Here is a 26,469-nt window from a genome sequence, read left to right as displayed (position 1 = left end):
CAGTCCCATTTATCCGTGTGGTAGTTTAAGACACGGTGTTTGCCCCGCTCGGTTCAACTCCGGACTCCAGATCTCCCCACCGATTATAAATAAATTCCACGTCTTGTCCTCTTTTTCATCTTCAATCCTGATCCCTTGTATCATCTTATAATTGTCTTCAAATTTCAATATCTCCATCATGGCACCACATGTTGTTCGATGGGGTATCATGGGTATGAGACACCTAAATCTGCGAAGAGACAAAAGCTAACTTGTATTGATAGCCACTGGCTGGATCGCTGAGAGTAAGGAATTAGGAATTGCCAACGCCATAATGTACAGGAGAGACTGATCTTTCCCCGTAGTGTTCACAAAGGACCTTCTCATCGACCCCAATGTCCGTGATGCCTCAGATATAGCCCACCAAATTGTGGCTGTCGCCTCATCCTCATCCAAGGAAAAGGCTGAGCAATTCATCACAGCACGTGGGATCACCAACCCCTGCTCCGCATATGGTGACTACGAGACTCTCGTGGCTGATCCCAACGTCGATGTGATCTACGTGGCAACCCCGCACTCCCATCACTACCAGAACGTCAGACTGGCGCTGGAGGCGGGCAAGAATGTGCTCTGCGAGAAAGCGTTCACCGTCAACGCTGCTCAGGCTAAGATCCTCGTCGACATCGCCCGCGAGAAGAAGCTCTTCCTCATGGAAGCGGTCTGGACTCGCTATTTCCCGCTCAGTATCCAGATTCGCGAGCTCATCCAGAAGGGTGAGATCGGCGAGGTGCTGCGTGTCGTGGCTGATACAAGCTTCGGCGAAGATGTCGAGACGAAATGGGGTACTGCGCATCGCATGGTGAACCCTGATCTGGCCGGTGGTGCTCTCTTGGATTGTGGGTTCTTCTAACGTTTCTTTTCTTTTTGCTAAAAGTTTGGCTAATTTTGCTTCTACAGTGGGTATCTACTCCCTTACCTGGGTCTTCCAGATCCTGTATCACACTTTACCCCGAGACCAAAGAAGGCCACCCACTGTCTCTTCGCAGATGACTTCCTATCATCTCACTGGTGTGGACGAGTCTACCACCATGCTCCTCAGCTTCCCCACAAGCACGCCTTCTAACGGCCCTCACCCGCAACGGTCGCACGGTGTGGCCCTGACCAACATTCGTGTCGCGGCTGACCCGGATGAGAAGGGATCTGCTGGTCCTGCCATTCGTATTCAGGGCACTAAGGGCGAGGTTCAGGTGCGTGGCAATCCGTTCCGGCCACAGAGCTACCGCGTTATTCCCAAGGGTGGCGGCGAGATCCGCGAGGTCCAGTCCGTGTTCCCAGGTCAGGGCCACGGCATGTACTGGGAAGCTGACGAGGTTGCTCGCTGTCTCCGCGATGGGAAGCTCGAGAGCGAGGGCTTGCCGTGGGAGGAGAGTATCGTTATCATGGAAGTTATGGATGAAGTGCGTAAGCAGGGCGGTTTGACCTATCCCCAGAAGATTGAGTCTACTGAGTATCCTCTGCAATTGTAGAGACTGGCTACATGGAGAAAGGAAATATAACAACTTCTATGTAGATATATCGTGACATCCTCCCGTGTTAACCCTGTCAAGCTCCCAGAACACATAATATGTGACTACGGGATTTACCATAGACTCCATTGAATGCATGCCGATCTTGAGTGTATTTGGTACTCACATGGTACACACATACTACTGTACATCGCGATCAAGGGGATAAGCCCAGGTCTATATGTGGACGAAAACGCCAGCCATGCTCCCGATGTGCCCCCAATTAAGAAAAAACATAGGAAAAACGGTGGACATCATGGAGCCTGGACTGGTAACCAAATTACCTCCACCCAAAAAATTCCTGTTTTTTTTCTTTGTGATCAATCCAACAGAATCCGTTTACTGGCGGAAGACACCAAGGATGCTCTTCCACACCTGACCAGGCTCTTGGCTGGCATCAATGCCGCGCCAGATACCGGTCTTCTTGTAGTACTCGACGACGGGGGTGGTCTGGGCGTGGTAGGTAGCCAGACGCTTGGTAAGGGTATCGGCATTGTCATCGGAACGCTGGATCAGCGGCTCTCCGGAAACATCGTCCTTCATGTCCTCCTTGGGAGGGTTGAAGATCTTGTGGTACGAGCGGCCGGACGAAGGGTGGACCAGGCGACCGGTGATACGAGCCACCAACAGGGAGTCGTCGATTTGCAGCTCGATGGCGTGCTGAAGGGTCTGATCACGGGCGACAAGCATGTCATCGAGACGCTCGGCCTGCGCGACGGTCCGGGGGAAACCATCCAGAATGAAACTATCCACCTTGCGTGTTAGCTTCAACCAGTGCGCGGAAGATAAAATGCTCTTGAGAGAGATGGACATGTACGCACCCGTTCTTGCACTCTGCATTGTTGTCAAGCTCGCTCTTGATCATGTTGATCATGATCTCGTCGCTGACAAGACCACCCTGGTCCATGATCTTCTTGGCCTCCTTGCCGAGCTCACTCTTCTTCGCGACCTGGGACCGCAGCATGTCTCCGGTGGCCTATTCGGGCAATTCATTAGTGGGAAAGAGCCTATGCTGTGCTCGGACAAACTTCTACTCACCAGGTGGCAAGCGCAGTACTTTTCCTTAAGCTTCGGGGCCTGGGTACCCTTTCCTAATTGAAATTGTTAATATACATGGCCTTCCCAACTGTCCATATATCGCGTACCTGCACCAGGAGGACCCATCAGGATGATGCGCATCTGCTCGGCGGCGGACTTGGGCTTGCCGCCATTGGCGAGACGGCTCTCAAGCTCGGCAACCTTTGCCTGGAGCTGATCGATGGTGTTCTTCAGGCCAGAAACGGCATCTTCAGTGATGGGAGCCATTGTGATTGAGGGAAGTGAGGCGATTGGAGGTTGCAGAAGGGAAAGGCTTTCGTAGACGGGGAAACGGAGAAATGGGGAAAGGGAAGATTCGCAGGTCCTTGGCGCCCGAGGCTCGGAGCACCCGCTTTCGACTGTGTACGGAGTAGTATTGTCTATACTCAGTACTAGGAACTGGGACAGACCCGACTTGACGTCTTGAAAGAGAAAATTGATGTATTTTACTGCTCTATACTATACATCCTAGACATTACTATATCTAGCGACTGCTTGCCTACGTTCCCTTCCACCCATCTGTTCCCCAAGCCACGTCGGCGGAAACGTTGGAAGTGGCTGAATCTGCTTATTAAGATCTCCAGCCTCAATGGCGCAGGTCTGTGGCGGAGAGCTCTCAAAGCGCCGGTGCATCATCGCTCTCCATCCGCATTCTCCTGCCTCGCGTTGATTTGCTATTACATTGAAGTTTTTTTTTTCTTGATCTACAAGCTTCAATCGTCCTCATAGATTTGATTTCTTCTCGATCTCCTCTCACTCTTTTTCACCATGCCTGCCACTACAGCAGACACACTATCCCTCGTCAACCGTTCCGTGACGGTTGCTCCATTAGTCCTCCTTTCTGTCGCAGATCACTATGGGAGAACAGCAAAGGGCACCCGGAAACGTGTTGTAGGTGTTCTACTGGGTGAGAACACGGGTGATAATGTCCGGGTATCAAACAGTTTTGCTGGTGAGTGCAAGCTTCGATGGATCCCCATAGGACAGATAAGCTGACTGTGTTTACGTTTCTAGTCCCATTCGAAGAAGATGAGAAAGACCCATCTGTGTGGTTCTTGGATCACAACTTCGTTGAGTCGATGAGGGATATGTTCAAGAAGATCAATGCTCGCGAGAAACTAGTCGGCTGGTACCACTCAGGTCCTAAACTGCGCGCCTCGGATTTGGAGATCAATGAGCTCTTCAAGAAATACACACCCAACCCCTTGCTGGTTATTGTGGATGTGCAACCGAAGGAAGTGGGTGTGCCCACGGATGCGTACTTCGCTGTGGATGAAATCAAGGATGTGAGTTTGTGTTGAACATGAGACCCTTTAGCCCAGCATCGCTGACCCATTATTTTTGCACCTGCAGGATGGAACTACAACCTCCCGAACATTTGTGCACACCCCATCGATAATCGAGGCCGAAGAAGCAGAGGAGATTGGCGTGGAGCACCTCCTCCGAGACATCAGAGACGTCGCTGTCGGCACACTTTCCACCCGTATCACGTCGCAGCTGCAGTCACTGCAAGGATTGCATCTGCGGCTACGCGATATTGGCCAATATCTTCAGAAGGTTCTCGACAAGGAACTCCCCGTCAACCACGCTATCCTTGGAAATCTCCAGGATGTTTTCAACCTCCTTCCCAATCTGTCCACCCCAACGGCGACACAGCGGGTCCCCAGCCAGGAGCCGCAGATGGAGAACAGCGAATTAGCACGGGCTATGAGCATCAAGACCAACGATCAGTTGATGGCTATCTACATCAGCAGCTTGATCCGTGCTATCACGGCATTCCATGACTTAATCGAGAACAAGATCCAGAACCGGCAGCAGCAGGAAGAGAGTGAGATGAAGCGTGAACAAGAGGCCAATGGGACCAAGGGAGATAAGGATGCCAAAAAAGCTAGCTCGCCTAGTGACGAACAGAAGGAGGAGCAGGACAGTTCCGATAAGAAGAAGAACTGAGGGACTTTTCTTAATTTATGCACTTACCATTGTCATTCTATTCGAGTGAACAATATGATCTTCCAATCCCTTTCCCCCTATCTCGCGGTCTCTGCTGGGCCAAAGTAGGGCTAACTATACGTATCACGGGTAGACAAGGACCACTCACTTCGCTAACGATCAGTCCTTGGTTAATAGCTATCTATTCAAAAATCCCTGAAGTACAACTTGTGTTTCTGTAGCTGGCAGGCGATAACTCCCGTGGTCTTTTGAGGGTTGAAGACACACTTAGTTTGACTGTAAAGCCAAGACACACAATGCATCAACCGAACGAGAGTTGGTTTACAGTCCATAAAGCGATTTTACCCACCATCCACCCCCTCTCTCTCATTCTCGGAGCAGGTCCATGGGTGGTCGCTTCAGCAGCTGCCACGGACCAAGTATCCCATGTCAACCAACAAGATATTGAGTACTGTTGGTCTGGCACATCGAGAAGATGGACAAGCCTATCAGCCGCCCCAGCCAGCACACCAACCCGCTAATTCCTCCATGGAAACAAGTAATCTGCCATCCCCGTCAGCCCCGAATAGTCCTGGACACCGTACATGCAGAACGCAGGCTAAGATATGTTTGCAGGCAGGAGGCGATACACGCGCTGTGCCACGCGCCAGAGTTCCACCGAATGGGTAGGTGATAGGTTTGTCTCCGTGTCCATGTACCCCGAGATGGGGATGATTTGCGGCATCCCACTGAGGCAGTTGGGGGGCATTTCGGTATGCAGACAGGGTGAACGTAGGACAACTGCAATTCCAGGCACGCAGCCGAACCTCGTAGCCCTTTTCATGCTCGCGAGTGGAAGGGGTGGTTGCTGAGGCAGGAAGTGAGGACGGTGCCGAGGCAGATATCACGAGGAAAATATTCTCTGGGCCCAGGGGTGTAGCCTCGTGAGAAGAAGTGACATCGGATCGATCAGAAGTAATCTGATGGACTAATTTGCGATCTAGGATGTCTAGGGCTGGGAGAAAGTCGTTTGGAAATAGACAATGAAGTGTTAACATCAACGGTTTCAGGCTTGCGGTCTCTGATGCCGAAAGTCCAGGAAAGGCCGGATGTGTCTGGTCTGCTTTGTATTGAGCCAGTTCGGTAATCAGACGATCGATAAATATCGCAGGGTAGGGCTGGGAAGAATCCATGGGAGGAAACTCAGGAAAGAGATGTGAAGAGATTTCTAGACGAACACAAGTATATAACTGACACTAGCTACGACTATAATTCCACACACCTCAACTATTCATAACTAAGCCTAAAGGTCCGAAGGTTCACTTGGACTTGGGCTTGGGCTTGGGCTTGGGCTTGGTCTTGGTCTTTTTACTCTTTGGTGCCTTTGTCACTGTTCCTGCCGCTTCATCGATCTTTCTCTTCTTCCCCTTTCCAACATCTCCTCCTCCTGCTCCTCCTCCTGCTCCTCCTCCTGCTCCTCCTCCTGCTCCTCCTCCTGCTCCTCCTCCTGCTCCTCCTCCTGCTCCTCCTCCTGCTCCTCCTCCTGCTCCTCCTCCTGCTCCTCCTCCTCCTTCCCCTCCTTCCCCTCCTTCCCCTCCTTCTTCTTCTCCTCCTCCTCCTCCTCCTTTTCTAGCGAGATTATTGAAGATCATCCCTTGGCATTGGACATCCAGCTTGCTCTGTCCTTGTCCCTTGTCTGCAGCCAACGTTATCCGGAGTAGCCCTCGTTGCTTAACCCATGTGACTGCTGGCTTTCCATCCTCAACCCTAAGCGCTGCTTCCTCCGTCTCCTTCTCCTCCCTTCCTTCCTTCGCTTTTGCTGCGCGTTCCAAAGCGCCATCAAGCAACTTAGGAAGTATAGAAGTCAAGGAGGCGTCCAAAGCAGTCTTTATGGTTTTAGTGAGTTTTCCAGCCACCGCTTCCGTAATCGCTTCTAATGCGCCTTCACTCAGACTCAGCCCCGACTGTGATGACGTTGGCAGCTGCGAAGTGCCTGAAGTGGACGGAGACTCATCAAGGCTGGCAGGAATGGCTGCCTCCTGCGTATCATTGTCATCCGTGGGCAATCGGCAGTATGCAAATACAACCCCGTTGTCTTGTACGAGGTTGGTATCTATTGTGTTGCTTTCCATGTCCGTGATCTTCTCGTCACTAGCTTCCCTCCATCTGGAGTCCTTGCCCCTGACGGCAATTATGTAATGCCCGCCCGTGGCCTTATTGCCCACATGCCTGATCACCGAGCTCAGTTTATATTTAACAAGACCAGCACCCTTGACAGGCAGCACGGCCGCGGAGTGGTAGCTCTGGTTGATGAGCAGCACCTCGTTCACTGCCAGGCTTGTGGTTATTTTCTCCATGTTGTTGTCCACGCGGTTAACTTGAATCAAGAGAACCTCGGGAAAACTCGCAAACGTTTCGAGAACAATGGATGGGCCCTTACAAGTGCGACATGCTGGAGCGATCTCTTGACGGCTCATGTATTGTGAGATTGCCAGTTGCATGTCTCTCGTTATACCGGCTTCATCCTGGGGAAACGGCAGAGTCAACATGAAACGACTTTCGGTTTCGTTTGATGGCGGGCAAGGCTTCACGGAACGGCATGCCTGTGTAGAGAGAATGGTCGTCGCGAAGATCTCCTTCAAATCATGTTGGCTATGAACTCACGTCAGTGCCTGTGAAACAAGATGGGAAGAGAAGGGGCATCACAAAGGACATACAACAATGGTAAGGTTGCCTTGCAGAGCTGTTCGAAAACCACCTGCAGGTACTCGGCAGGATCCTCCTCGATCTCGGCCTCCTTCTCCTTTTTGGGATCATTGCCAGGGTTTTTCCAAGCCTTGAATATTTTATTGGTTAATGGGGTGAGGTGGGCTGTGATATCTTTTTTATCACTCCAGTAGGCCAGACAGAGCTTGTGAAGCTCACACAGTTTACATACTCCTGCGTCGGCGCAAGGGGAATTATCAAGGCGATGGCATTGATCATATATATCGAGCCAGTTATAAAGAACTGGCAGGTGTAGCAGCATCTGGAAGCTGACATTTCGATAACACTGCACGTCCCTGTTTTTAAATCCCCCATGGGTTCGTTGGACCACGCCAGCACTCCATGTCTTTGATATCGGAATCTATTGGCCGGGTAAGTCACAATGTCAAGTAAATCTGTCTAGGCACTTACTCTAGCCGTGAGGGCACTTGAGCCGTCTTCGGTTACCTCTTCGCTTGGGTTGTCTTCGGTTACCTCTTCGCTTGGGTTGTCTTCGGTTACCTCTTTGCTTGAGTCGTCTTCGGTTACCTCTTTGCTTGAGTCGTCTTCGGTTACCTCTTCGCTTGGGTTGTCTTCGATTTCCACACTCACTCCGTCGGGATCTGCAGCCATGTCGATAGTAGTTACTGTGTATACTGTGTACAATAGTTGAATATGTCTATATGAAGTCCCGTAGGGATATGGGCTCATATTTATCTTGGTCATTTTCTCCATGCCTAGAGCTGAATTCTTTGAATCAACGATAGAATGAAAGGTAAGAGTTCAAAGGAAGTCTGAGGTTGAGTCAACGTCAAGTCCCCAACAAAGAGGCCTTTGGTAATCTATTAATAAAATCAAAGAGAGATGATACAAATCAAAGATGAAGAGAGTTGTGGAGTTGAAGTGACATTTCTAAGTATAGAAAATGGAGACTCTCTCCACTTCTCCCCTCGAGAACCATCCTGTTTTCTTCCCCAGGGAGTCAGGGACTCAGGGACCCGAGTCAGGGCCCAGAGTCTGAAGATCAGCTGTTGTTTTTCGTACATACGTACTTCTCGGTATTTTTTTATTCCCCCGGATATATTCGGATATTTTCATTTCCATAGCTGCCAGGACGTCTGTGCTGGAAAAAAGGCAACGATCGTCGTTGATCCACTTGGACGTTTAATGGTTCCTGTCAAGTTGCCTTGGTTGCCTACAAGGAAATTGAAGGGCCGAGATAATAAGAGCTGATCGGTGCATTGACAAAACGGGGTGTTTCAGGCAAAATTGATCGTCGAAGAACAGCCAGATTGAGAGAGGGAGTCGAGAGGAGAAAAATTGGATAGAGTAGAGAGGAACTCGTGTTCGAGGCCTGAGCATGTTTTAAATTGCAACGTGGAGAAGAACGATCTCATGCAGATATTGGCGGTCAGCTCGTTTATGAGAGATTGACATGGACCCACTGCTCCCTTAATTTGGGAGTGTTGGACTGTTGGACTGTTGGTGACTGGTGTGTAATAGTTATAGTCTATAACTATTACTCCGTATAGTAATATGGTAGTAATATACTGTGTCTGTAGTATGTAGTATAATATATGAAATATGAAATACATATGGAATATGAATATGAATATGAATATGAATGAAATGGAGCCTAAGGCCCCACCGAGAAAAATCCCCGACTGGCCCACTGGGTGAAGAGAAAAGCCGTTAGGATCTGGAACTTTTAGTTGCAACGGTTAGCGTCTGGGCCATCACTCATTTAACAAAAGGGTGATGCGGGTCCCCGTTATTTAGGAGTATACACCACTGACAGTCTGACACAGTAGAACTTAAGTTATTCAGTAAAGGTAGAAAGGAATAGAATATCCTAATTATCTAGTCATTTCTCTAGTTAATCGTCTATACTCTATGCTTTATACTCTATATACTCTATCTATACTCATCTATAGTTACTCATAACCTAATCTATTCTATCCTTAATTAAAAATCCAGTGGATATTTTTATTTCCTGGTAAATTACCTCCCGGTCTAAGACTCTCCTCTCCTCTCTAGGGACTGTCACTCGTTTCATCTTTCAACTGATACTCTCTTTTCTTTTCTCTTCTCTTCCTCTACTGTGTAGTAACTCTGACCACCCAATCCCATACTCTCTTGACGACATACAGTTCCAACTTTCTTTTCCCCTCTTCTCTCTGTCCCTGGGTGGTTGTTCTGTCGTCATTGGAGATCACGAGCACCTTCCCTCTTTTCTTTTGGCTTTCCTCCTTCCTCTTTCCAACATCTCTCTGGCTTTCGTTTCTATTCTATTCTTCTATCCGCGCATATGATTGCGTTACAACATCGGCCTATATTGCCTCCAGTCAAAGTGGATATCTCACTGCTACTCAAGCCTCAAGATGAAGAAGAAGCCGCCCCGGGCCACAACGCCGGGTACCCTCCCAGAACGACGGGGTCACTGGGATTGGGACCTATGATGACCATGCCCGGCCCCACGGCCATGGCCATGCCACCAATGGCCAAGACCGGCCCCTCAGGTGCTGCCAAGCGCCTACAACCTTCACACACGGCCGAATCGCCGGCAAAGAAACAGTCCAAGTGGTCGCCAGATGAGGACGCCTTGATCATCGAGCTACGTGGCAGCGGCATGAAATGGGAAGATATCAGCAAACGACTCCCCGGCCGCAGTGCCATCAGTTGCCGTCTTCATTACCAAAACTACTTGGAACGCCGAAGTGAATGGGATGAGGACAAGAAGAACAAACTAGCCCGTTTATATGAAAGGTAGGGATCACACGAGATCTTGAAACCAGAACAGTCCCACTAATCCCGATCCCATCGTAACAGATTCAAAGCCGAAATGTGGTCCAAGGTAGCGGAGGAAATGGCTATCCCATGGCGGGCAGCAGAGGCCATGCACTGGCAGCTGGGCGAGCAGGAGATGGCTCGCCGCGCCGGGGTGGTGCCATTCTCACTCTCCAGTACCGCCATCGACCCCCCCACCACCAGAACACGCCGTGCCAGCACCTCTTTGTCCCGACCCAGGAAAGGCTCCTCCTCGCGCGCAATCCCCGGGCATCTGCCGGGCCTTCCACCCCAACTTCCGTCTCTGGAAGAGCTTACGGCAGGCGTTCCTGCATATGCACCCGCACCGCCTCCCCGAGAGAGTTCTATGGAATGGGACGACCGGAGATGGGAGTGCCGCCCAATCTCATGGGTCCTCATCTGGGCATGCCTCCTCGGACCATGCCCTAGAATGGAATGACGACGAAGATGATACCTCCCTGTTCTTTTCTCTTTTTTTTGGTCCTTCTTCGCTTTCTGGTTTCTTTGGTCATTTGTTACGAATTGCATAGCGCCGGCTGGAGGTATATCGTGGTTTATGAGGACAGTGAATCGTATAGATGATTCCGAACCCTCGGTGTTGGTTGATTTTGTTTTCTTTTGTTTGCAGAAGCTTTGGCGGGGCCAGAAGTGCGAATTAATGTGTTTCTTCATGCCTCCGAGGCCGGCTCTCGGACAGCATACAACCACATCTTAAACGCGATGAGGCGTCTTGGGATTCGCGACCGCGATCGCCCACCAATTATCTTTCTCGTACCCGGATTCCAGTACACGGCCGCCAGCATTGGCGATATCTTGCTCTAGCTCGCCTTCCGCATACAGGTGGTAGTAGCGATGGAAGGTCTGGGGTTGGTCACCCTTGCGAACCCAGGGTACCATGCGATCTTGCTCATCGCCCTTGTCCCAACCTCGACGGCTGTTCTTTTGCTCCAGAGCCCAGGCGTAGATCAAGACCCTCCCGCCCTCTTGCGTCTCCGAGTCTGGCCTCACCGTTCGCAACATCTCCGCAACAGCCTGGACTCGTCGAGCGGGAGTGGACAAATGGTGTACTACTGCGATCGAAATGGCAAAGTCAAAGCGGGCATCACGGTGTGGGAGGTCCAGAATATCGGCCACCACGGTCGAATGCGGCTGGTGCTTGAGAGCAATCCGAGCCAGGTTTTCAGATCTGTGCCACGGATTAGCCCCAGTCGGGGGAGAGGAGTGCACGATATCCCAGATAAAGTAGTCTATAGAAGAATTTCAAAGATACTGTTTTATCGACACATACCTATCGGAAGCCACAATGAATACATCTCGATTAACCATCAGATTTTTGCCATTACCACACCCTACATCTAGACCCACTGAGCCTGGTGGCAAGCCTTTAAGAAACTGCTCAACTATGGGCCATGGCTGGGGGAAAGATTAGTTCGGACAGAGTCGAGGCCTCTCACTTGTCAAACTCACCTTGTAGCGGGTGGCAGAGAAATGTTGAGCGATTTCCTGATACACTTCATGGACATTTTGTTGCTCATAGGCCTCGCCTGGCTGTTGGGATGCCATTCTGTGAATCTGTTTCTTGTGGGTTATGGGAGCTGTTGAGGTTGAGAAGTCAAGCGAGGACATCACGTGGCTTATGCTCCGTAACTTTTTGTAACTTCGGGTATGAAATCAAATCGACATCATTTTATGAAATTATGAGCATAACTTCTATGTATATACATACAGGCAGGATCTCTGTCTCAGATTGATGCAGGGCTGGTGGCCATAACGGTGCTTTGCGCCGCAACGCTGTACAGACCTGAGGCACCAAGGCATCAATCCTGGACCCATGGGAATTGATACATCCACAACATTATTATCTAGGTCAGCACCCGTTATTCCCTACCTACATACCTACCTCCTATCTCACCGCCAAGCTCCAATTCCCTGAGCTACTATCGGGGGTTTACTGTAATAGCCTTACCAGGCATTAGGCCGCATTACCACGACACGGCGACCTGGCGACCCCCCCTATTCGCTCTTTCCTGCCCTCGCTCTTTCCTCTTGAACATTCGCACCTCCCCCTCTCCTTAACTCACCTCTTTCATCCCTTGATCCATCTCCCCCGCCTCTTCAAAATGGACCAGATTGAAAAGATCCGAACAAGTTCAGCAACCGACTCGGCTTCGTCGGACTCTGAAATCTTACCACGTGAACCAGTGTTCTCGCTTTCTGGGTATACCAACTTGTCGGAAGCTCTGAAATTTATCGCAAGCGAAGCAACCCCCGAGTATGCCCTTTTCGTCGATATCCCATTGAAGTGGGGCCAACGAATCCTTGAACGGCTGGAGAAGGACGATGGTAAGATCTTTGGCCGAAAGTATAGGTATACTTGGAACTCTCACGAAAGAACACTTCGGCTCTCGATGCCTTCACCCATCCACGAAGCAGTGACATCTTGGTATTTCCAGATGACATTGACATGGGTTAGTAATGGGATTATCACCCTCGAAGAAGCGAAAGAGGCTACGCCTTCAACAAATACCCCATTCACCATGCCAGCATCCCCGTACCAACAATCTACCAAGATCCCAGATGTCGCCGTCACGCCCGATGACGGTCAGAGCTTACCCTCATTTGTCATAGAGGTAGGGTGGACCGAACCCATGACGGCACTGCAAGCCGACATGGAGCTCCTGCTGTGCGGGAGCGAAGGACAAATCCAGATGGGGCTTGTCGTCAAGTGGTACCTCCAGAGGCGGACCGGAACTGTACGAGGGACTGCATGCCTTTGGGCGTTAGATGCTTATGGACGACTGACGAAACAACAGGAGGAGGTATGTACACAGCAGACCTGGACATATGTACTTTCGTGTATAGGTAACTACTCCATGCTATGTTACTAATAACATCTTTCAGACCATCTTCCCACGACATCAAAGTGGGCCTCAGGTGCTCAGCCTCACTCGAGGCCAGTTGTGGCGGGGGTCTTTGGACGCGATGCGTAACCCGGACGAGGTTGTCAACCTCGATCTCGACCTCCTGAGGGTTCAAGCCTCGAAGGCTCTTGCTAAGATGGGGCTTGCGCCCGCAACGTGACTCCTGCGGGCCTAAGCTGACTGTCTACAGAGCAATGTCTCTGCGTCTCCTCCTCGGCGTCTCCCCCGTGTGGGCCTCGTGGGTCCAAGTGCCACCGCCCTCTAATTCCCTTGCGAGCCTATATTCGCTCAGTCGTCCCAGGTTGAAGAACCAGGTTGCCAGCCGCTGAGCCGAGCCGTCCCGTGGAAGCGCTGTCCCCAGAGAGTGCCCGTCGAGTAGTTCCAGGTCGAGACGTGTATTGTGGGCAGTGGAGCGTGAGGTGTGCGAACGTCTCTGGTGCGCAGCCCTCTTGGCAGAGCGGGGATTCGATGTCTGGGACTCCCTGCGGTGGAGGAACGCATTCAGCCCGATAGCTCCTGTGCGAGCTTGGGCGAGGAGCGAGCTCTTCGCCTTGGTGAGCCCCCAGTGTAGCTTGAGGGGGTTTAGCAGCGGGTCGAGATCGTATTCGTCCGCCGCTTTCCCATTGCGGCTTCGTCGTTCCCTCACGTCTTCTAATCTCCGCCGCCTTCTGGACTTCCACTCCCGCAACGTCGGGTCGTCCACGTCCACGTCCATCCACTGCATAGGGCTGGATGCCTGTGAAGTAGGCATACCATCTGTATCCGCATCTGGTGCTACCCATTGCTCGGCCCAAACCCGTCTCCACAAGACGCTCCCTGGTGTGGCGGTGCGGGCTGGTCTCCTACCCCGTCGCGTTCTCACCTTCGTTGCCACCCCTGCGCATACGGTGCGAAGGAGGTGGGCCATCCCGGTCTGCTCGAGTCGTTGTTCAGCCTTCGCCACCCATCGCGAGAGGTAGAGGTCTAGTGGAGGGCACCGCGCTTCGGACTCGACATTATGCACCGGAGTTGCCTTGTAGGCCCCAGTGACAGCCCGTAGTCTGGGCCGTGAGCAGGGCCTTGGCGGGGCCCCGAGGATTGCCGCTCCTCGACGTGGGGGTGTGCCACGCACTAGCACCGTATGCCATAACGCTCCTGATGACCTTGGTGTAAATTTCCCTGGCCTTAGAGACACGAACACCCAAGTTTTGCCGCAAAGCCGGGTAAGCGCCAGGGATTGGGTCTCCAATTTGACGCGGACCCTTTTGGCTTCTTTGAAGGAGAGCTTCCGATCGAGCCAAACTCCGAGAAACCGAGCAGATTCAACAGTGGCTAGGGTAGCCCGGCCCTCATCAAGGATGCAGACTCCTTCCGCTCGGGGAAGGCGCGTCCTGGTGAAATGAATCCGTTCGCTCTTCTTTGGCCCAAATCTCATACCTCTTTCCCTGGCCCACTCGTCACAGATCCCGTAAGCGTGTTCCAAGATCATGCAAGTGTCCTTCGCAAACGCCAGAAGGTTCGTGTCGTCTGCAAAACCAATAGTGGCCAAGCCGCTGATGTTACCCAGTCTCCTGTAGAGCGATGTCGCAGAAAGAATCAAGAGGACGGGCGACAGCGGGGATCCTTGGGGCGTGCCTTGTGTAATCCTCTGTCTTGCTGAGGTGCCCCGTCGAACCGGAGACATAGAAGGTATATGGGGGTCAGATTTGCTGCGTATACTCCGTAGATCTAGATCACAACGGTAGGGTATCATGACTATGGTCATAGGGCTGCCATTAAAAGTGAGTAAAATGTAAATATTTCAACAATGAACAAAGTCCAGATTAGCTGTCCCCAGATTCTATCTCAGACTATCTGTACACATGTACACAGCATGCCCATGGTAGTATAAAACGTATACAGTCTATCTAGTTATCTCACGCTTTGAAGCTATGACTTGTACACTTGGACACTTGGACCACCGCTAACCTGACCAGTCTCAAACTCTCATAAAACTTTAATCCAAAAAGGGATCTCCCTGAATTGGTTGTCCCACGTGATATTGATATCAGTTTCATTCTCGACTGCGTCTGGTCTCCTGTTCCTCCAGGGCTCAGGGCGGAGACGCTGACTAAGAATCCACTTTCGAGATCGTTGTATTGGAAGATATTCCGGTTCCTGTTCGTCTGTCATCCCTACAAGATCAATTGTGAGTACTGTCTCCTCTGTTAAAGACCTGTCGTTTCCTTGCCTATATCATGAGCTGTCGTTTCTCGACTGTCAACTACCCACAAGGTGCGCTGGCAAGTGCAGCCAGCTACTCATGAGCCCTCTCAGGGGATATTTGATATCACAGCCCATGTAAAATCCCGTTCTAATATTGACTGAGGAAAAATCAACACATGAAACCATACCTGGCTGATCTTGATTATCTTCCGTCCCCTCTCACACAGCCGTCGTGAACTTGCATTGCATCCACAACGGTCAGTTCTAACCGTGAATTCTAGAAAACACAAGAGGACAAGAGTGATACAAGATGGCGTTCCAGCCTACCCCGATGGATATTTCCGTCATCATCACCAATGCAGCCTTAGGCAAACCCGGGAACTCGGAGCCCCGGTTCTTGACTGAACGTCGCATCACCCCAACCTGGACCGTGATGCAGGTCAAGGCAAAGCTGGAGACCATGACGGGTATTCCACCCGGTAGCCAGCGCCTGCGAGTGAAAGTGCCCGGTCGACCTGATCAATGGGCTGACGGGGATGACCGTCTGATTGGGGATTGGGGATTGGTGAAGGGGTCAGAGATCGAGGTTCGTCTCTTCTCTTCCCTATCCTGCTGTTTCTTCCCTCGCCGCTTTATGGTTTGCATGTCAATATATTGAATGTCCAGGAATGATATGCGGTATGGGGAGTCATATATTGATGTCGGTTGTCTTTCTAGGTCCATGACAGCCGGCCGCAGACCATGCGGGCCAACTTCACCGACCTTTCGTCGGTCGAGAAGTATGTGCTGCCCACTGAAACTTATGAAGCCCGTTCGGACTCCGTTTTGGCCTGGAAGAAGAACCAGAAACTGGGTCGATTTGACCCGAACGCTCTATCACCCGAAGAGTCTCTGCGCCACCAGGTCGAGAAAGACAGGAGCGATATCCAGACGAGAGGTTCGTTGGAAGGTAACCAAGCATTACTGTATCGTTATCCTAACGCCTTATTCGCAGGAGTTGCCACTGGCAAAAGGGCTATCATTCTGCCTTCATCTCCGCCACATATTCGGCGTGGCACAATTCGCTTTGTTGGACCCGTTCCGGCCATCCCTATCACTGGCCCGGGTCGCGAGCTTCAACAGGATGCAGAGCTTCCAGCAGATCTCCAGCCGATCTGGGTCGGGATCGAGCTAGACGAACCGATGGGGAAGAACGACGGCAGTGTGAACGGACAGCGCTACTTCGAGTGCTTAGCCAACAGAGGAGTCTTTGTGAAGCCCGAAAAGGTGGAGGTGGGAGAATTCCCCCGCTGGGCTTGGACGATGACCTGGACGATCTAATGGAAGAGATCTGAGATGCCTCATCTCCACGTTAACCAATGAACATACACACTAGAGACAGATACCAAAAAAGTGGAATATATTTTCAAACTCCTTGGATAAATGAGGCTCCGTCTTCCAATCCTCATTCGCTCAATTCGGGTACTGCCCAATAAACTGCAGACCCGGACGGCGAAAGAACAATGCCCAAGTCCCTGATAATAGCATGAAACAAGTCGCTGAAGAACAATTGACAATGAAATGACACCAGACGCGCCGACAGAATAAAGATTATTTCAGGGTATCCACGTAATTGAAAAAGAGGTAGCATGGCGCGTCGTCAATACCTGTGATGGGAAGAATGAATTGCAGAGCTCATCGAAATGGTCTATTTGCCAGTCTTCTTCTGCTTGCCCTTGGGACGACCCTTGCCTTTCTTAGCAGGGGCAGGAGCAGCAGCAGCAGCAGCAGCAGCAGCAGTGTCGGCTTCAAATTCGCTCTCAGGAACAACATCCTGAGACATCTGCGGCGTGTCGTTTCCATTCTCGCTCTCATCTGGAACACAGCCTTGCGTGAAGAACAGACGGGCCTCTTTTCGGTGAGTGTTTGCAAAGCTATAATAGTTGCCTAAGAAGAGAATTCTGGCGTCAACAGATTGATACGTGTCGAGACAGATAAAATGAAGCTCACCTCGAGGGACCTGGAATACACAACCCTTCCCGGCACTGAATTGGACCCCGGAGATATCCACTTGAACACGCCCGTGACAGACATAGAAGACCATATGCATTTTTTTCGAGTTTTTGGGTTTCTTGACCCCGTCCGGTGGGAGCTCTACTACTCCAGACCCGATGAACGACGAGCTTAGCAGCTTCGCAAATCGGAACGTTGAATCCTTCACCTCCCTAGTCTCAATTCCTGAGGGGGCATATGCGATGTCTGAATAGAGAGACAAAAATGTGAGTCAGAGGACCAAAACATGGAATTATTGGAAATATCATACCTAGGACTTCCTCCTCCTTCGAACTGGTTTGCGTTTTGCCATCCCATTTGAGCGTGTAGCCATGGAGAACGCCGCCCTCTTTCTCCCAGAGATCGACATCTTCATCCTCGTCTGACGATTCATCCTTTTGCTTCTTTGATTTGGTCTTGTGGGACGCTGAGCGCTTTCCCTTCTTGGGTTTCTTTGTGGGCTCTTGCTCCTCGGTGCGAATGACTTCTTTGATGGTTGAAAGAGGATATCGATGTCCCTCAGCTGCCTCCCCATCACCGAAAACGCATCGTTCATTTCGCCAATATGCCAATGGTCGGACTGATACCCGCCCGGATCGAGTGTGAGTCGCACTACTGTCGGTAGGAATCTCACGTTTCAAAATGTATAGACTTCGGCCTTTCAGAGGGCCGGTGCGGTTCGCATAGTTCTCAACAACTCGATCCAATTCCGGCCCCAAAGGTTGTCGCACGGGTTGTGCCGCTTCTGCGGTGTTGCGCTTTTTAGTTGGCCGGGGATCGACTTCGTCTTCCGCGGCGCGGCGCTGAGCTTTTGGACGTCCGCGCGGCGCAGGAGGTTTCGCCTGGTGATTGTTTGCCTTGGGATTCTTTGGCACACTCTTGGTTGTCGACTTGCTCACAACCGGCTCTGCCTGAAGCGAAGTCGAGTCAGCCGTAGATGAATTGTCGTCGTGATCAGGTCGATTCAGCTCGGGAGAATTAGGCAACTCCTCCACTGCAGCGGAACCCGATTGGACTTCCAGATCGTCCCCAAAGTCTGGTTGTACTGCAGCAAAGGAATTCTCGTCACTGTCACCGTCGGAAAAGTCGGAAAAGTCATGCAGGACCGCAGGCTCAGATTCTGCTGCTATCTGGGCTTTCTTTATCGGTTTCTGCCGTACGCCATTCCTCTGGTTCGGTCGTCCCACGTTCAAGGAGCGAGTAGATAACGGAGAGACATCTTGACGCGACTCTTCCCGCACGACAGCCGAACCTTTACCATCGGACGGACTGGACGACTGGGAAAGATCTTCGGGATCCGGAGTCGATTGCAACGCTGGCGTCCTCCGGGGAGATCCAGTGAGACCGGACTTCATCGGCGAGCGCGCGGCAGGCGGGGGGAGAAACGAGGCACGATGGCCGTTGGCGCCTTTAAGGAAATCCATGGGCTCTGGCGCATTGCCTATATAATTTGCATGAGCGCGCGATTAGTCGACCACGGGAGAGTTCCCCAGTTTGCGCACCTTCATCTATAGACATGATCTCGGACCCAGCCGATGAGTTATCTTCGTCTTCAAATCCATTCAATCTGACTGGCGACTTCTCAGGAGAAGAGAAGAGGCCGTCTACTTCTTCCATTCCATGCTCGTCGCGCCGACCCTCTTTGAGAGTCATACCGGTGCGTCTATACATATGTTAGTAAAGATGCCAGGCTAGTATACCGAAACTGTGACACGTCTACTCACCTTCCTTTGGTTCCGACATTGGAGTAATCGAAGTCGCGGGGCTTTCCCACCCCTCGTGCCATCTTGGAAATTAAGCCAGGATAGAAATCGTGATCAATGTTCCAGCTCAAGGGGAAGAAAGAGAAGCAAGGGTGGAAGACACAAAGGTGGAGGAGGGGAGGAATGCGACGGAATTTGGGGCGGGAAGAGCAACACGCGCCCACCCGCTAATCCCGAACAGTCGACGCGTTGTGCATACTTAACACGAAGAAATCTTTTGACCTCGTCACTCTTGAATACTTCTCGAAACAAACAGATTCAAACTTATATACTCTATCATGGAAGACGAATCCCCTATCAATCCTCCCCTGGATTCCTCCACCTTCGTTCCTCCTAGCGTGATCTCTGAACATCTTCTCTCCGGCGAATCCTACGCGTACTACACGCCATGTCCAAATAAAATTACGCCTCAGAATAACTCACTCAGCACTCACGATACTGCTGAGAGTACACCGTGCGTATTGGGCGTCGATGAGGCCGGCCGAGGTCCAGTGCTAGGGCCAATGGTGTACGGCGCCTTCTACCTTCCTCTGGATCTCCATCACTCGCTCTTGACCGAGCAGCACAGCTTTGACGACAGCAAAGTGCTCACACCCGCAGTGCGAGCAAATCTGATGCACCTGCTGAACACACCTGGAGACTCGTTGTTTGAATCTTGCGGGTATGCGGTCAAAGTACTTTCAGCCCGCGACATCTCTTCCGGCATGATGAGATCACCCACCGCAGTATACAACCTGAACGCGCAGGCCATGGATGCGACAGTGGAGATTATTCGCGGGGTGGTCGAAGATCGGGGAGTGGATGTCCGAGAGGTGTACATTGATACGATTGGCAACCCGGCGACGTACCAACAGAAATTGGAGCGGATCTTTCCATCTCTCAAGATCACGGTGGCCAAGAAGGCCGATTCCCTGTATCCTTGCGTCAGTGCCGCTAGTGTGGCAGCCAAGGTGACGCGTGATGTGGCCCTGGAAATCATGTATGAGGCTGTGCTTCGGGCTGAGCAGTCACTGGGCCCGGCCCTCGAGACCTGGGGAAGCGGCTATCCTTCAGATTCCAAATGTGTCGGCTGGCTGCGACGCACCATGGATCCTGTGTTTGGGTGGGGCAACGAGTGCCGATTCAGCTGGGGCACCGCGAAAGAGATGCTTGAAATGAAAGGCGGAGCACGGGTCGATTGGCCTGCGGAAGAGGACGAAGGTGCTCCGCGGCTTGACGACTTTTTACTGTCATCGGGCGGTAAAAGTACAAATAAGGATGGGCTACGAGATTGGTATGGCCACAGGCAAGCCGAGATTCTCTGAATACGAATGCTCGCTTTGTGATGGGATTAGCTATTAACGTTAATAAAACATGAATGATACCCCTTTGGCTTGAGCCAAGCACAGCAAAAGTGAAATCAAATGAAGGATAGACTAGTAAAAAGAGTTGTCATATGGAAACATAATGGGTATCATGGGTGAAGGTATTCGGCTATCTGCGGAAATTCACAGTGTAGCGGTCGAGAAGTAGAAGTTATCCCAAAGGTATTCATAATCCTCCACGACACTGCCCACCAAATCCAACAATGGCTTGCCTTTCATCTTTTCGGTAAAACTGTGGATCCAGGGCCTGTTTTCCAATGTTAGTCTTCAAGTAACTTTGGATCAGCTGGAGCTCTTACTTGGTGATAGTCTCGTAGAATGCGCCCCGCATCATCCACCAGCCCATTGACCATCCACGTTTCTTCAATTCTTCTCGCTCGAGCCCTGTGAGGCCTCGAAGACCGCCAGCAACCCTTTCGCGGAAGTCACGCTTTGCGAGTTGACGGCAGCCATATTCCATGCCGAATCCGAGAAGCCAGGGCCGCCAGCTTCGCTTGTCGCCACTCCATTTTTGCATCGCCATGGCGTAGAAGACAGGTCGAAGAATGTATAGCACTTCAGCTAGTTGCCCTTGTCCTGTAGCCCGATGAAGAAGCGCCTTTGGGGGTTTGATATCATCGGCTGTGAGCACTTTGGAGATAAGATAGTTCGACACGTCGTTGGCGTCTGGGAGAGATGGAAGGGATAGTCCTGTGCGAGGCATCGTCCAACTCAAGTCTGAAGACCGCTCGCTCACCGGGGTATCCATCCCGTTCCAGTCACCCTGTCCATCCTCATCTTCTGTCGTTCTGGGATCGACCTCGCGCTCTGGAAGTGGGGGGCTGACCAGGGGCCTGGAGTTGGTCAATCGCAGAAGGAGCAAGCGGCAGACTGCCTTTGCGAATTCGATAAAGACAACTACCCGCCAACGGGTTTTCTGGCCACGCCGCCGCGCTGCCATTTCCCAGAGAAGCTCGGTGTATTGGAGCATCTGCAGTGCAAGCGCTACCTGGCGATACAGCGAAGAGCGAGAGGTCCAATACTTGGTATAACGGGAGTGGGGGGTGGGTGGTGGCCGAGAAACAGTCGACGGAAGTCGATCAATGACTCGAGAAACAAGGGAGTCATGGTACAAGGATAACAACTGGACACCGGAGTGTACTGCAGGGGCTATCAGCAGGCGCGCTCAAATGTAAGTGCAATGTTACACTCACCACATTCTGACGGTATCTCTGATTCGCGGTATCGTCCTAGTAGATTATATTGGCAAGAAGTTCCCCGAAGACAACAACCTCAGTCCAATCTCACCTGGGATGATATAAGTCAAGGACCTCAGCGCAGACTCGACTTGGCCAACCGAACTGGCGTTCTTGGTCACAAAGTCCTCATAGATCAAAAGCCATTTCGATGGTTGCAAGAGAGCTGGTGATATTGGATTCCGAGTGTCGCTAATAGTTTTCATCTTTCTTCAAGGCAAGTTGAGATAGCTGCGAAGGAAACGAGATCCGGGGGAGGACGGGGTCACCAGGGGGCACGTGGTCCCGCATTTGCCAAGACGCCTGGGCCGAGGCTGATGCTTTCGGATGGCGCCGCATCGATTTGACCCTTCGTGCCTTGTACTGTGTACTGCGTACGATATAATACTGATAGATATGCATTGTACAAATAATACACTAGGATAGTCCGATATTCAAATATGTTTCAGTCCTGCATGAGGCATGCTTGGGGTAGATCAGAGATGTAAGTCGTCCTATTCATCCGCCCATGTCCATAGTCCCCCCGGGCGCATAGCCTCTCGATATCGTTCCTCCACCTTCTCGCGTTCCAACTTCTTGGCAGCTTCGAGGTCATCTTCCTCCTCTTGCGTGTCTGGCATGTCAGTTCGCCAAAACCCGGGAGGAGATTGAGCTCGTTGGTGGGTGTGTCGATGTCGTCCATACTGGTTGGCTAAGGCCCTTGCTCTCGCTTCCACCAGGAGATTCTCGCGCTCTTCGCCGCTCAGGTTCTGGAGCAATTGCGAATTCGGGCCCAAGAATTCTCTTAGTATCGCCCGATCTTCTTCTTGTTCTGCCCCAGATTTACCGGGGATGCCTCCAACGCGGGCCATGGCTCGGAAACGATCCCCACAACATCCAGGCCGAGTACACCCCGACATGCATTTGCGCTCATTCTTTTTTCGCACGACTGTGTCATATGCATAGTCAAGCCCTTGGTTTCTAGCCGGATTGATTTTGAAATGTTCCAGCCCGAGGCAACGAAGAGGTCTTGCTCTGAATGGTTCATCGTCAGGATCTATATTCGGGACCAATTCACTCGCATTCCGAGACGTCGTTTGGTCAGAGTCGGGTGTAACAGCCTTCCTTGTAGCGGACCCGGAACACTTGGTCGAGTTGTGGAGTGCCGATTTGGGCGGAACTGACTTTTCAAGGAGATCTTCTAGACGCCTTTGTGCACACCCACTATTGGTCTTCGTGTTCGAGGGACCAAGATTGACGCCAGGGCTAAACTTCGAAGATCTTTGATCCTCGCCATCTTCTGCCAGGGCGGGTATGGCACGTCGCTCCAAATATTCAAGGCACTTGGTCGAAGACCCTTGTGCAGAGGTGGTGATGCGCGCATTGCCGTCGACTGGTTGGAGTATAGAGCCCCGTTGAACTGGCAACTTGTTCCAAATACGCTTCGAGCGACATGCGTTGTTTGTGCTGTTGTCTGTCTCCAAAGTGTTCGCAACCTGAATATCACGGTGGGCTTTTCGTTTCATGGGTGTTTGTATTTTGTCGCCTATCTCATCAAGATCTTGCGTACTGACAAACGGCTGTTCACTGTGGTGTATTGAAGTCCGAAGAGGGCTGGAGGACAACAACTCATTCTTGACAACAGCAGGGCGCTCGGAGCTCATGTCCGGCTGGGTGTGTCCGGAGTTTCTGACAGGAATCGGTGAAAGCCCCTGCCTCGTCTGCTGCAGGCAAACATTGGCCTGGGGGCGAATTGGTGCAGGGAATCGTGACGGTTCCACTTCAGATCTAGGGGAGCTAGACTGAGTGGAAGCCGGTTCTGGTGTCGGGGCGCGTGTTGGGGTTTGGTCATCTTCGAGTTTGACGGCTGTGTCCACCTCAGATGCACATGACCCCTTGTGTGATAGCTTGGTAGCTTTGTCTGGAGGAGTCGAGCACTCTGCTCTTGGCCGCTTCCTCGAGGAGCCCTGGATGGTCTGCGAGTGTCCTTCGTCAAATTCGTCAGAAATGGGGCTTAGCACTCTGCGAAATTTGACTCGTTTGCCATTAAGAACAAGCGAAAATTCTTCACACTCTAGTTGCTGTTCCCATCGCCGTAGCTTCATTTTATGCTGCAATATGCGGGTTTTGAGACCGCTCCAAGTTTGGATGAATGTTTGTAAATTGGTATATAGGGCAGTGTACTTGGCCTCGACTCTCTTCCGAGATTTCTGCACATCGCAGTGGTCATCATCCAGGTCACTTCCCCATAGATTCTTTGGATCAAATTCAGACTCTAGATTGGCGTATTCCTTGGGGAGCTCGAGGTCTCGCGGATCAACCTCATATTGTTGTAGTTCACTCTGGAGTATGGCGATATCATCCTGAAGCTCGCGGATTCTGGTCTCAGTTTGTAGCTGGGATTGTCTGGCCAGTGCCTGTTTGACTCCGGTCTCTTTCGCGTGCGAACCAAGGTGAGATTTCATCTGTTTGTAGGCATTATCGAAGGAAGCCTCACAAGCAACTGCCACAGCAGCATGGAGTTCCTTGATAACTTCCATTGTAAAGTCTCTGGGGTGCGATTGAGCATAAGCCGACTTATCGCCAAGAGAGATCACGCAAATACAAGCGTGGAGACGCGTCGCGACCAAATGGGCACACGTGAGCTTATCAATGATAAGGACGAGACGGAGGTCACGGCGAGGGGGCGGAAACATGTAATATACTGTGTACTGTATGTCAATTCATATTCCAATCTAGATTATGATTGAAGAAATAATTATTTATTTTGCTTTCACCTTTTCATACTCATTTTTACTCTCGACTCGGTCCTGGAATTGAGATGTCTATGCACGGAGTAGACGCCAATCAATTGTGACGGCTGCCGTACAAACATCCAAAGTCCCCCGGCATTGTGGCCAATATTTGACTCCACCCACAATGTCCCTTTATCCACTGTCTCCCTCCGAGCACCCACAATTTCCTGGACAATAGCTATAAGCAATTTTGATAGTCTGAGTCCCAGGATGTCAAAACGGTGCAGAGACTGGGATTCTGATACTCCCCAAAAACGGATTCGCACTCGGAACAATGTTGGGCCTCGTGATCGTCTGTCTGGTCTAAGTAATGAGTTACTCCTCCATATCCTTTCTTTCCTCCCGGTCTCGTCTCTGAACGTGTGTCAAAGGTTTGCTTTCCTAATTCCGATCTACCTCTCTACTGATTCTGACTGACTTGCTGCCACAACCAGGTTATCTCGTCGCTTCCATGCCCTTGGTGGAGACTCCGAGCTATGGAAGAGGCAATACTACTCGCAATGGGTTCGCCCCCGTGCCCGTCGGCTCGCAAATGCCAGGCGCACAGTCATGCCGGCCAGAACAGATTATTCGCCCAAAGTCGCAACATGGTTTGACCATGGCCACTTGGCACAGGAGGGCAATTGGAAACGGCAGTACCGACTCCGGCATAATTGGTCCAAAGGGCTATGTCGGTTTACTGAGGTTGAGTTTCCTCAGCCACCATGCTCCCCTGCGCTGGTCAGATTCTGCGCTGGGGTTGTTTTCACAGCGGACTTGACTCATGGGCTCCGGGCTTGGACTGCAACAGACTCGGCGTGTTGTCTTGCAAATGTTCCCTTCTCAAGTCCGTCGGAAACATCGGCTGCAGCCCCGACGGCGTTGGCCGTAAGCCACATCCAAGACAAGGTCGAGATCTCAATCGGACTAGAAAATGGCGGCCTCATTCTCTTCATTTTCAATCTGCGGACCTCGAAGCTGGAGCGGCAATCTTCTCACGTTGGCTGCAACGATGCTGCCATCACCGCAATGGCCCTTTCATCCCCATACCTCATGGTAGTGTCCCAGCACAAGGCCTTGACACTGTACCATCTGCAGCGAGGCAGTCATGGATTAGGCGATGCCCCCGAGATCTCTGAGCTCCGCCAGCTTGCGTCTCTCAAAGCAGAGAATATCGTTGCGCCAATGACACTGTCTCTCAGGCCTTCGCCGTCCGAAATTGTCGCTACTATTGTGTACAGTTTCTTCCACATTGGCTGTGGGTGGTCCCTAGGAATTCAAGAGCTGCGACTAGGTCAGGATGGACAACAACTTGATTCGCGATTGGCTACTACAGTGGATTCCCAATATGGATTGGGGCCGCTTCACTCCAGAAAACCGCGATTCTCAGCAGCGGAGTCGGTCGAAGACCAATTCCCCAATAGCCTTAGGGCACCGTTCATCCGACATCAGCAGCCGCCAACCTCTATGTCCTATTCCCACCCGTACTTGCTAACGTCCCATGCTGACAACACGCTGACCATGTACCTTGTGGTGTCTACAGCCGACAGTTTGTTTGTCCAAGGCGGCCGGCGGCTTTGGGGTCATACTTCTTCGGTATCCGCCGTTCAGGTAACCAACCGCGGGAAAGCTGTTTCAGTGAGTTCCCGAGGAGATGATATTCGAATATGGGAACTAGAGACGGTGATCTCCTCCCTCGGCAGTCGCAGAGCTTTTAAAGATGAGAACAGCGTTCAGCTCAGCCCTGAAAACAAACAGGATTTGAAATCAGAACCCGAGCCAGAGCCAGAACTTGAGCCAGGGCTGGTGCCGACTACGAGCTCCCACAATTTAGGAAGTGTTTTGTCTCACATGCCAGGATGTGTCGGGTTTGACGACGAACGAGTACTGCTCCTTCGAGAGAAATCATTGGGAACGCAGCTACTCGAATGTTACGACTTCACCTAATGTTCTGATATAGTCTCGTATTTGGCGAGAAACCAATTATAATATGAAAGGAGCAATACTACTATGATTCCCATACGTTAGCTCCCATTGACCAATCAATCGGGTAGCACACAAGGTACTCAACCCAGGACTGGGGGACCCTGGGCAGGACAAAGGGAGTTGCATATA

The 26,469-nt window shown here is 51.4% G+C and overlaps 13 protein-coding genes across 13 annotated transcripts; 7 read left to right on the top strand and 6 right to left on the bottom strand.

Moving 5' to 3' along the window:
* Positions 1-178: 178 nt before the first annotated feature.
* N7515_000232 (Gfo/Idh/MocA family protein) lies at positions 179-1,505 on the top strand (the record flags this gene model as incomplete). The annotated part of the gene is made up of 4 exons (XM_056660976.1): positions 179-212; positions 264-284; positions 345-875; positions 937-1,505. The coding sequence occupies 4 exons, from the start codon at positions 179-181 to the stop codon at positions 1,503-1,505; spliced, it is 1,155 nt and encodes a 384-aa protein (XP_056526142.1).
* A 378-nt stretch (positions 1,506-1,883) lies between these two features.
* On the bottom strand, positions 1,884-2,849 carry adk1 (adenylate kinase ADK1; the record flags this gene model as incomplete). Its single annotated transcript, XM_056660975.1, has 4 exons — positions 1,884-2,289; positions 2,366-2,520; positions 2,583-2,635; positions 2,690-2,849. 4 exons carry the CDS (start codon positions 2,847-2,849, stop codon positions 1,884-1,886), a joined length of 774 nt encoding a protein of 257 aa, XP_056526141.1.
* A 540-nt stretch (positions 2,850-3,389) lies between these two features.
* On the top strand, positions 3,390-4,571 carry rpn8 (proteasome regulatory particle lid subunit RPN8; the record flags this gene model as incomplete). Its single annotated transcript, XM_056660974.1, has 3 exons — positions 3,390-3,573; positions 3,636-3,907; positions 3,975-4,571. The coding sequence occupies 3 exons, from the start codon at positions 3,390-3,392 to the stop codon at positions 4,569-4,571; spliced, it is 1,053 nt and encodes a 350-aa protein (XP_056526140.1).
* A 1,366-nt stretch (positions 4,572-5,937) lies between these two features.
* On the bottom strand, positions 5,938-7,928 carry N7515_000229 (ubiquitin carboxyl-terminal hydrolase; the record flags this gene model as incomplete). Its single annotated transcript, XM_056660973.1, has 5 exons — positions 5,938-6,174; positions 6,218-7,202; positions 7,268-7,441; positions 7,489-7,559; positions 7,728-7,928. 5 exons carry the CDS (start codon positions 7,926-7,928, stop codon positions 5,938-5,940), a joined length of 1,668 nt encoding a protein of 555 aa, XP_056526139.1.
* A 1,675-nt stretch (positions 7,929-9,603) lies between these two features.
* Positions 9,604-10,542, top strand: N7515_000228 (MYB DNA-binding domain protein; the record flags this gene model as incomplete). Its single annotated transcript, XM_056660972.1, has 2 exons — positions 9,604-10,061; positions 10,125-10,542. The coding sequence occupies 2 exons, from the start codon at positions 9,604-9,606 to the stop codon at positions 10,540-10,542; spliced, it is 876 nt and encodes a 291-aa protein (XP_056526138.1).
* Positions 10,543-10,814: 272 nt separating this feature from the next.
* On the bottom strand, positions 10,815-11,666 carry N7515_000227 (tRNA (carboxymethyluridine(34)-5-O)-methyltransferase; the record flags this gene model as incomplete). The annotated part of the gene is made up of 3 exons (XM_056660971.1): positions 10,815-11,289; positions 11,392-11,516; positions 11,571-11,666. 3 exons carry the CDS (start codon positions 11,664-11,666, stop codon positions 10,815-10,817), a joined length of 696 nt encoding a protein of 231 aa, XP_056526137.1.
* A 557-nt stretch (positions 11,667-12,223) lies between these two features.
* On the top strand, positions 12,224-13,093 carry N7515_000226 (uncharacterized protein; the record flags this gene model as incomplete). The annotated part of the gene is made up of 2 exons (XM_056660970.1): positions 12,224-12,926; positions 13,005-13,093. 2 exons carry the CDS (start codon positions 12,224-12,226, stop codon positions 13,091-13,093), a joined length of 792 nt encoding a protein of 263 aa, XP_056526136.1.
* Positions 13,094-15,518: 2,425 nt separating this feature from the next.
* N7515_000225 (TBCB family protein) lies at positions 15,519-16,528 on the top strand (the record flags this gene model as incomplete). The annotated part of the gene is made up of 2 exons (XM_056660969.1): positions 15,519-15,794; positions 15,926-16,528. 2 exons carry the CDS (start codon positions 15,519-15,521, stop codon positions 16,526-16,528), a joined length of 879 nt encoding a protein of 292 aa, XP_056526135.1.
* Positions 16,529-16,895: 367 nt separating this feature from the next.
* N7515_000224 (Cupin domain protein) lies at positions 16,896-19,025 on the bottom strand (the record flags this gene model as incomplete). Its single annotated transcript, XM_056660968.1, has 4 exons — positions 16,896-17,446; positions 17,511-18,680; positions 18,742-18,902; positions 18,964-19,025. 4 exons carry the CDS (start codon positions 19,023-19,025, stop codon positions 16,896-16,898), a joined length of 1,944 nt encoding a protein of 647 aa, XP_056526134.1.
* A 255-nt stretch (positions 19,026-19,280) lies between these two features.
* N7515_000223 (ribonuclease H2 catalytic subunit RNH201) lies at positions 19,281-20,306 on the top strand (the record flags this gene model as incomplete). The annotated part of the gene is made up of 1 exon (XM_056660967.1): positions 19,281-20,306. One exon carries the CDS (start codon positions 19,281-19,283, stop codon positions 20,304-20,306), a length of 1,026 nt encoding a protein of 341 aa, XP_056526133.1.
* A 183-nt stretch (positions 20,307-20,489) lies between these two features.
* Positions 20,490-21,807, bottom strand: N7515_000222 (peroxisomal membrane protein PEX16; the record flags this gene model as incomplete). Its single annotated transcript, XM_056660966.1, has 4 exons — positions 20,490-20,613; positions 20,666-21,506; positions 21,560-21,595; positions 21,654-21,807. 4 exons carry the CDS (start codon positions 21,805-21,807, stop codon positions 20,490-20,492), a joined length of 1,155 nt encoding a protein of 384 aa, XP_056526132.1.
* Positions 21,808-22,095: 288 nt separating this feature from the next.
* N7515_000221 (SAE2 C-terminal domain-containing protein) lies at positions 22,096-24,120 on the bottom strand (the record flags this gene model as incomplete). Its single annotated transcript, XM_056660965.1, has 1 exon — positions 22,096-24,120. One exon carries the CDS (start codon positions 24,118-24,120, stop codon positions 22,096-22,098), a length of 2,025 nt encoding a protein of 674 aa, XP_056526131.1.
* Positions 24,121-24,585: 465 nt separating this feature from the next.
* N7515_000220 (WD domain protein) lies at positions 24,586-26,301 on the top strand (the record flags this gene model as incomplete). The annotated part of the gene is made up of 2 exons (XM_056660964.1): positions 24,586-24,746; positions 24,810-26,301. The coding sequence occupies 2 exons, from the start codon at positions 24,586-24,588 to the stop codon at positions 26,299-26,301; spliced, it is 1,653 nt and encodes a 550-aa protein (XP_056526130.1).
* Between the last annotated feature and the right edge of the window lie 168 nt (positions 26,302-26,469).

Source organism: Penicillium bovifimosum (assembly GCF_028826915.1).
Source record: "Penicillium bovifimosum strain IBT 22155 chromosome Unknown utg000001l_segment0_segment0, whole genome shotgun sequence".
NCBI lineage: Eukaryota > Fungi > Ascomycota > Eurotiomycetes > Eurotiales > Aspergillaceae > Penicillium > Penicillium bovifimosum.
Note: the sequence above shows the minus strand (reverse complement) of the source record. Positions and strands in the feature narration are given on the sequence as shown.